Source organism: Dendrobates tinctorius, unplaced genomic scaffold, assembly GCF_039654945.1.
Source record: "Dendrobates tinctorius isolate UK_male_01 unplaced genomic scaffold, ASM3965494v1 ptg000082l, whole genome shotgun sequence".
NCBI lineage: Eukaryota > Metazoa > Chordata > Amphibia > Anura > Dendrobatidae > Dendrobates > Dendrobates tinctorius.
The window spans coordinates 1,138,744-1,148,288 of NW_027361750.1; the positions used below are offsets into that span (position 1 = coordinate 1,138,744).

General features: G+C 43.1%; 1 protein-coding gene across 1 annotated transcript in view; it reads left to right on the forward strand.

Annotated features, from left to right (window-relative positions):
* The window catches only part of SBSPON (somatomedin B and thrombospondin type 1 domain containing), a 46,594-nt gene extending 37,547 nt beyond the window's left edge, over positions 1-9,047 (forward strand). Inside the window, exons 4-5 of the mRNA XM_073583834.1 lie at positions 6,065-6,241; positions 8,486-9,047. Coding sequence (XP_073439935.1) covers positions 6,065-6,241; positions 8,486-8,603 — 295 coding nt within the window. The 3' untranslated portion in view covers positions 8,604-9,047. The remainder of the gene's footprint in view (positions 1-6,064; positions 6,242-8,485) is intronic.
* Positions 9,048-9,545: the final 498 nt, after the last annotated feature.

The window sequence follows — 9,545 nt, forward strand, 5'->3', positions numbered from 1 at the left end:
CATTCCTATCTAGGTAGTTTTTTGGCCCCGTCTTTGCTCAGCCTGTCTTTCTGTCTGTGTAAGTGTTTTCATCTTGCTTCACCGTCATTATATGTGGGGGGCTGCCTATTGCTTTGGGGTCTGCTCTGGGGCAGTTAGATTTCCCCTTTCCTTCTTTAGGCCTATGTATCTCTCCGGCTGTGATCGAGGGGTCTAGGTCATCGTAGGAACCACCCACGGCTACTGCTAGTTGTGTTGATAGGTTCAGGGGTCTGCAATCTGATAGTTGCCAACTTCTCTGGTTTTCAGGACTTAGCTAGCATTTCTGTTTTTGCCTCCTACGGTGACTCAATCATAACAGAATCACCTGCCAAACCGCAGATCCTGGGGTACTCAATAGCAGGAAAGAATTGTGTTTAAAAAAAAAAAAAAAGGTGTGTGTCTATTCTTTCCTCTATATCTCTGAGGCCGTAGGGGGAATTTTTTTTCTCTCAATGGAGATAAAGCAAGTGTCTGATCGTGTGGAGCAGCTCGCTGCTGAAGTGCGAGGAATTTCCGCCTATCTTGCTCGTTCACATGCTGTTGAACTAAAGATCCCCACACCTGATGTATTTTTTGGGGATCGATCTAAATTTTTGAGTTTCAAAAATAATTGTAAATTATTTTTTGCTTTGAAGCCTAACTCGTCAGGGAGCCCCGCGCAGCAGGTTAAAATTGTCATCTCTTTGCTGCGCGGCGATCCCCAGGATTGGGCGTTTTCTTTGAAACCAGATGACCCTATTCTGACTAATGTGAACGCATTTTTTCAAGCCTTGGGGTTGCTGTACGACGAACCTAATGCTATTGATCAGGCTGAAAAGACCCTGTTAGCATTGAACCAGGGTCGAGAATCTGCAGAGTTGTACTGTCAAAAGCTCCGAAAGTGGGCGGTCCTTACTACCTGGAATGATAGTGCCTTGGCTGCTCTCTTTCGGAAGGGTTTGTCAGAAGCCCTAAAAGATACTATGGTGGGATTTCCTGTTCCCTCTGGTCTGGACGATTCTATGCCTTTAGCCATTCAGGTTGATCGGCGTTTACGTGAACGCAGGATTACACGAGAGGTGTTGCCACCGGTTGAACAGACGTCTGAACCTATGCAATATGATAGAGTTTTGTCTAAGGCGCAATGTCAGGAATTCAGAAGGCATAATAAGCTGTGTTTTTTCTGTGGAGATGCCTCACATGTTATTTCCGTTTGTCCTAAACGTGAGAAACGCTTTGCACACACGTTTTCTGTTGGTGGGGTTCAGCCTAAGTTTCTTTTGGCGATTACTCTGATCTGTTCCCAGTACACATTTTCCGCCAAGGCTTTTGTGGATTCGGGAGCAGCGCTAAACCTAATGGACTTGGATTTTGCTAAACGTTGTGGATTTCCATTGACACCTCTGCAGACGCCTATCCCTTTGAGGGGGATTGATGCTACCCCTCTGGCTAAAAATAAACCTCAGTTTTGGACCCAGTTGGTCATGCGGGTCGCCCCAGACCACCAAGAAAATTGCAGATTTTTGGTGTTGCATGGTCTGCATGATGCCGTTGTTCTGGGGTTTCCCTGGTTGCAGATTCATAATCCAGTTTTGGATTGGAAGTCTGTGTCTGTGGTGAGTTGGGGTTGCCGGTGTACCTTTAGTGAGGCTCCGTTTTTTTCCACCTCTCCTCAGTCGCATGAGGTTCCTGACTATTTGGCGGACTACTATGATGTATTTAGTGAGAATGAGTCTGCGTCCTTGCCTCCTCATAGGAGTTATGACTGTGCAATTGAACTAAACCCGGGGTGTAAATTTCCTAAGGGTCGGCTCTTCAATTTATCTGTACCCGAGCACGAGGCTATGCGGTCCTATATTAAGGAGGCGTTGGAGAAGGGTCATATTAGACCATCCTCTTCACCCTTAGGTGCCGGTTTTTTTTTTTGTGGCCAAGAAGGATGGTTCTTTAAGGCCTTGTATTGATTATCGTGCCCTCAATAAAATTACTATTAAATATCAGTATCCGTTACCCCTGATTTCGGATCTATTCTCTAGAGTCAGAGGTGCTTGCTGGTTTACCAAGCTTGACCTCAGGGGGGCGTATAATCTTATCCGCATTAAGCAGGGGGATGAATGGAAGACGGTGTTTAATACTCCGGAGGGACATTTTGAGTACCTGGTGATGCCTTTTGGGCTCACTAATGCCCCTTCTGTCTTCCAGTGCTTCATGAACGATATTTTCCGAGACTTTGTCGATAAATTTTTGATTATCTATCTGGATGGTATTTTGATCTTCTCCAAGGATTGGGATTCTCATGTGGAACATATTCGGACTGTGTTCCGATCTTGAGAGAGAATTCTCTGTATGTCAAAGGATCAAAATGCCTTTTTGGAGTACAGAGAATTTCTTTTTTGGGATTTATTTTGTCTCCGTCAACTATTGAAATGGACCCGGCCAAGGTACAGGCCATTTATGATTGGGTTCAGCCCACTTCTTTGAAGGCCCTCCAGAAGTTTTTGGGTTTTGCTAATTTTTATCGGAAATTTATAGCAAAATTTTCTAGTATTGCCAAACCATTGACTGACCTGACCAGGAAGGGTGCGGATGTGTTGAATTGGTCTCCGGAGGCGGTTGCTTCCTTTCAGGAGCTGAAGCGTAGATTTACCTCCGCCCCGGTTCTGCGGCAACCTGATGTCTCACTCCCGTTCCAGGTAGAGGTGGATGCTTCTGAGATTGGTGCAGGAGTGGTGTTGTCCCAAAAGGATCCGGTAACATCTAAAATGAATCCCTGTGCTTTCTTTTCCCGTAAGTTCTCTTCATCTGAACGTAACTATGATGTGGGGAATCGGGAACTGTTGGCCATGAAATGGGCATTTGAGGAGTGGAGACATTGGTTGGAGGGAGCCAAACATCAAGTTGTGGTCCTCACTGACCACAAAAATTTGATTTACCTAGAGTCGGCTAAACGCTTGAACCCTAGACAGGCTAGGTGGGCCTTGTTTTTTACACGTTTTGATTTTGTGGTCTCTTTCCTTCCTGGAACTAAGAATGTCAAGGCAGACGCCCTCTCTAGGAGTTTCTTTGCTGATTCTCCTGTGGTGACCAAGCCTGCCACCATCTTAGGCGAAGGGGTAGTTCTTTCTGCCATCTCGCCCGATTTGAGACTTGCTCTGCAAGAGTTCCAGGAGGACAAACCTGAGCGTTGCCCCAGTGGAAAGTTGTATGTTCCTGACCAGTGGAAGAAGAGAGTGATGTCTGAAGTTCATTGCTCTGCATTGGCTGGTCATCCAGGTATTTTTGGTACTAGAGATCTGGTGAGTCGCTCTTTTTGGTGGCCCACCTTGTCTCATGATGTCAGGAATTTTGTGCAGTCCTGTGGGACTTGCTCCCGGTCTAAATCTTGTTCTCGCTCTAGTGGGTTGTTGTTGCCTTTGCCGGTCCCCAGGAGGCCATGGACCCATATTTCAATGGATTTCATTTCTGATATGCCGGTCTCTCAAAGAATGACTGTTATTTGGGTGATTTGTGATAGGTTCTCTAAGATGGTTCATCTTGTACCACTCCCTAAGTTGCCATCTTCCTCTGAGTTGGTGCCTCTGTTTTTGCAACAGGTGGTTCGCTTGCACGGGATTCCTGAGAACATTGTATCTGACAGAGGAGTTCAATTTGTGTCTAAATTTTGGAGGACGTTCTGTTCCAAGTTGGGAATTCAGTTGTCCTTCTCCTCTGCTTTTCACCCTCAGACCAATGGGCAGACAGAGAGAACAAACCAGACCTTGGAGTCGTATTTGAGATGTTTTATTTCCGCTGATCAGGATGATTGGGTTTCATTTTTGCCCTTGGCCGAATTTGCTTTAAATAATAGGGCTAGTTCTGCCACTTTGATGTCACCTGTTTTTTGTAACTTTGGTTTACACCCTCGATTTTCTTCAGGGCAGGTGGAGCCTTCTGCCTGCCCAGGTGTTGACACTGTGGTGGAGAGAATGCATCAGATCTGGGACCAAGTGGTGGATAAGTTATCTCTCTCCCAGGAAAAGGCCCAGCGGTTTTCCAATCGACATAGGACCATTGGTCCCCAGTTTAAGATTGGTGATATGGTGTGGTTATCATCAAAAAATATTGCTATGAAGGTGGCTTCTCCTAAGTTTAAGCCTAGATTTATTGGACCTTACAAGATTTTGGAGATTATTAATCCTGTCTCCTTTCATTTGGCTCTTCCTGTCACATTTAAGATCCATAATGTGTTCCATAAGTCCTTGTTGAAGAGGTTTGTTGAGCCAGTTGTGCCTGAGGTGGCACCTCCGGACCCTGTATTGGTTGAAGGTAACTTGGAATATGAGGTAGAGAAAATTCTGGATTCCCGTCTGGCTAGACGGAGACTCCAGTATTTGGTTAAGTGGAAGGGTTATGGTCAGGAGGATAATTCCTGGGTCTCTGCCTCTGATATTCATGCCAAAAGATTGGTGCGTGCCTTTCATCGGGCTCACCCTGATCGCCCTGGTAGCGTTGTTGAGGGTTCGGTGACCCCTCCTCAAGGGGGGGTACTGTTGTGAGTTCATTTTCCCCTCCGTCACTGAGGCCTGGTGAACTCCCTATTCTAGTGAAGGAAGGTAGTGAGCCTGATTATCAGGCACCTGGGACTAATGAAGACGATTGGCTGAGTGGAGTCACTGACTGGATTTAAGGCAGCCTACGCCCTTTCTGCCCTGCGGGTGATTTCTCTGTGGACTCTTGGACACCAGTCTGATTCCTGCTCTCCTAAAGCTAAGTTTTCTGTTTTGCCTTTTTGCATCTAAGTTTTGTTTTTCTTGCTTTTTGGATTCTGCCACTCCCTGCTGGAGTGTGCAGTGTTCCTTGAGCTCTGTCTTCTGAAAGTACCTGAGTGCTGATTTAGTTTTTGAAGCTTAGTTGCTTCAGGGCCATTTTTATATCAGCTTGTTGGCTTTTGTCTCTGATAGGGTTTTGGCAGATTGCAGACAGCAGCCTTCCTATCCGTTCCTATCTAGGTAGTTTTTTGGCCCCGTCTTTGCTCAGCCTGTCTTTTTGTCTGTGTAAGTGTTTTCATCTTGCTTCACCGTCATTATATGTGGGGGGCTGCCTATTGCTTTGGGGTCTGCTCTGGGGCAGTTAGATTTCCCCTTTCCTTCTTTAGGCCTATGTATCTCTCCGGCTGTGATCGAGGGGTCTAGGTCATCGTAGGAACCCCCCATGGCTACTGCTAGTTGTGTTGATAGGTTCAGGGGTCTGCAATCTGATAGTTGCCAACTTCTCTGGTTTTCAGGACTTAGCTAGCATTTCTGTTTTTGCCTCCTACGGTGACTCAATCATAACAGGGGAGCAAAGCAGGACAGGGATGAGGGGACAATGCATACCTGGCTTATACTTGAGTCAATAAGCTTACCCAGTTTTGCGTGGCTAAATTAGGTGCCTCGGCTTATACTTGGGTCGGCTTATACTCAAGTATATACGGTAATCAGATCGGTAAACGTCATAATGATAAAAGAGTCAAAACGCCAGAACTGCAGCTTATGGCCCCAGAAACAACACAAAAAAATGTAGTAAGAGGCAATCAAAACATCATATTTACCCCCAAAGTGATATCAATAAAAACACCAGCTCCGGTCACAAAAAATAAGCCATCATACAGCTTCATTTTGACACAGGCAAACAAATTTTTTTTTTTTTTTTTTTACAAATTTCTGAATTTTTTCCTACTACTTAAATAAAACAAAAACTACACATTTGGTATCTCCGTATTTGTACCAACCTGGAGAATCATATTGCCAGATCATTTTTGACATAAAATGAATAATAATAATTTTTTTTCCCACTTTCCAGTACATCACATGATAAAATGGATAGTGTCATTAAAAAGTTCAACGCATCCTTCAAAAAACAAATCCTTACACTCCTATGTCGACAGAAAAAAGTTATGGCACTTGGAAACGGAAAATCGCTAGGTCGGGAAGGGGTTCATGTTGCACTCCATCAAATCACATTGCACATTGCCCTTTTAATGTATGAATTATGTCAAGGGCTAGAATCAAAGGTGAAGATTCTTATCTTCTAATCTTTACATCAGGTACTGTGTTGAATTCCGCATTGAATCCTTTTCTCCAGCCTGCTTGACTGAGGATCGCCCACATGCTCGCTGGATGCTGTACATCCGAGATGGCTACACTGTCTGTGTGGCTTGCCAAGATCCTGCAATGAATATCCGGAACCATCGCTGCTATGGGGATGGCACTGATGCTAACAGGTAAGAATTCAATAGTTTTGTGTATATCTCAGCTGAACAAACATACCTGGAACATAAAAAGGCAAACCTTTTCCTCGGAGGCGATTCTTATATCTTGGAGTAAAAAAAAGAGACTGCTGACTTGATGTATGGGGAATCAGTTCTAGACATGATATACAGTATAGGTATCTGTAGCCGGCCAACTAAACCTAAAAGGTCATGATATTCCGATCTCACAAACTCATTGCTAGCTATGAGACCATAGAAATCTATCCTTCACCTCGTAGGCCAACCGGACAACCAATGTATTGGATTGGCCATTGGATTCCAACATGCTTGATCATTTTCTTTTTAGGGAGGATAAGCCACTGCCAAAAATGTCTGGCAGGAACTTGCTTATCTCTTTCCGGTCAGGAAAAATGTATGCTTGGCTAAGCTGATAATGCTTGTGTATGGGAGTTATGAAATGGTAGTTGTCGGCTGAACAAGCACTTAGCCAGCAGCTTGCAAGAGTACCATCCATCCTGATGTTTATAATTGTATAGATACAGCAGCTGTTGTCTTACCAGCTGTAATGAACTAGTAGTGCTCTGGCTACACCTTCTTATGGGGTCACCTACTCAAATTATGTAAGAGCTACGCAACTGGTGTACAATGGAGCACCATGCTATTACAGTTGTGCAGCGCCTGTCATGGCTGTGATCACTACCTCCGGGTCACTGAATTCTGTAAGTGCTGCTGAAATATTTCACTGAAATCCAACAAAAACTGTATGCCATGCAATATGTTTTTTTTTTTTTTCATGGGGCTCTTTGGATGATGGATAGCACTTTATAGCATCTGTCACGGCCTCCATGAATTTTACACTACCGTTCAAAAGTTTAGGGTCACTTAGAAATTTCCTTATTTTTGAAAGAAAAGCACATTTTTTTCCAATGAAGCTAACATTAAATGATTCAGAAATACACTCTATACATTGTTAATGTGGTAAATGACTATTCTAGCTGCAAACGTCTACCACATTTTTTGATCTTGATTTCTGTTAGTGTTTCTTAAAGCCAGAAATTTGCCATTTGAAATGACTTTAGTCTTGGGCCATGTCTGTGATCTGCTTTTTTTTCTACAAAATTAAACAACTGAATGAACATCTTCCAAGGCCGGTGATTACAAAATTTTTGCCAAGGGTTGTTGTATGATTGTTCCCCAGTGCCCAAAGCAAAGTCCAAGTCCATGAAGGCATGGGTGGGCAAGTTTGGTGCAGAACTTGACTGGCAGCACAGAGGCCCGACCTCAAGGTCAAACACCTCATATTATGAACTAAAACAGACATTATGTGCCAGGACCTCTTACAATTTACAATGTGATGTCAAGTACATTTGTCCATATAGTGATGACATAACATTTGCCATGTATAATTAAATTTCTATTTTGAAGTAGAGGGTCACTTACAGATTCATTTGTATTAAGCTGTCAGACCCTTGGGTATGTTGACATAGGAGGATTTTCCACCTGAAGGGGAATTTTATATTACACTAGAGGAAAAGTGCGGCACTACACAAAAAATCCACATGGATATTGACATGCCAGGCAGATTATGACTTCCCAATATAAAATGATGTACTGCAGATTGAAGATGTTTGCAGTGCATAGTGATATTCTCAAAGGGGTTGTCCGCTCCAAATTGATAAGTCTGAAGTCACTCTGGTCACTGCAGACTTATGAATCACCCCAGAGCACCACTGTGCGCTGTGGGAAGTCACCGATGTCTGAGCTAGGACTGGAGGGTATGTATGCGTTATACATACTCCCGGACAGGGCCTGTCTAGTGGAAGCGGCCTCACTCCATACACTAGTGAGAAACGAGGCCGCATCCTCTAGTCAGACATGCCCACCGGCTGGCCATGCCACTAGCCAGGGTGTGGCCTTGCTCAATACAAGCGTATGGTGAGGCTGCTTTCACTGGACAGGCCCTGTCCGGGAATATGTACAACGCATACATACCCTACCGGTCCCTGGTTGGAAACCGGCAAATTCTCTCAGCACAGTCTGTGCATGCTGGGGGGATTCATAAGTCTGCAGTCACACAGAGTGACAAAGTCACACAGAGTGACTGCAGACTTATCGATTTATGCGAGACAACCCCTTTAAGAAAAAAGGGTGCACGCTAGCTCAGTTCATTAGCTAAGCCAGCCTCCTTTTCTATCTTTCAGCCATGAACAATTGTTTTTCATCACTGACAATTTTTTTGCTTTTTCTATGTTTTAGGGACCAAATTCTTCATTGGCAAGCTGTGGGAAACGGCAAGTGTTATGGCACGTGGCAAAAAGTTAGAGAAGTTGAGAGCTGCTCCTGCCCCATGGTTCATAGCTTTATTTTTACATGATGTAAGATAACATGTTGTAATGCCATCTTAGGGAAAAAAAAAATATTTGTTATATTTTTGTAAATATGTTTAAAATACTAACATATTCAGCATGTATTTCCATCAAATAATCAAAGGTTGGGCATAACTGGTTTCCTACATAACTGGTACTATTAGCAGGTGGCCCTTACCACGCTATAATTGTAGGGCTCTGTTTTCTAAGAGCCCATAAATATAATAATCTTTTCTTTATGGTAATTGTTTTATCAATCTGAATTGTCACTTACATGACAACCGCTCTTTTCTATTAAAATATCACTTTTATTTGGTATACTTGCGGTGGCTGCCACTATTCTAATTTTTGGAGGATAAACAACTTATGTGATGAATGTATACAGTTTTGCTATAATGCACAAAAATAACTGTAAAAATATCGTTATAATAAAATATTTTATGTAATAATAATGTCGCATGCCATTTATATAGCATTCACTACTGAAAGTCATATTTGGGCCATAAACATAACAGATCTCCTTTCCTCTACAGGTTTTTCATTTTCACTTGTTTATTATGTAGTTATATCATCAGCAAGTCTTTTATTATACAGCTGTTTATGAGCGGCACAAATTAATTTATACAGCACAGCTTCAAACAATTCAGAATCCTTGTAGCTTCTCTCCCCAGGACCGCAAGAAAAAAGCAAGTAACGTTTACGGGTGGTAGCGATCATGTCATCCTCCACTTTGGGCCTATTTGATGAAGTGTGAAAGAAATGTAAACCCACATATACAGCGTGTGTATAAATATTCAGAACTTTCCTCATGTATAACAAACAAATGTGATGTAAGGCCTTATTCGCTGTTGAACAAAAAAGGTTTTGCAATTTTGCAATGTCCTTTATTTTCCTGTTTTCTGTGAAATGTATTGCTTATGGCCTTTGTTAGGGTCCAAGAACAATGTGTC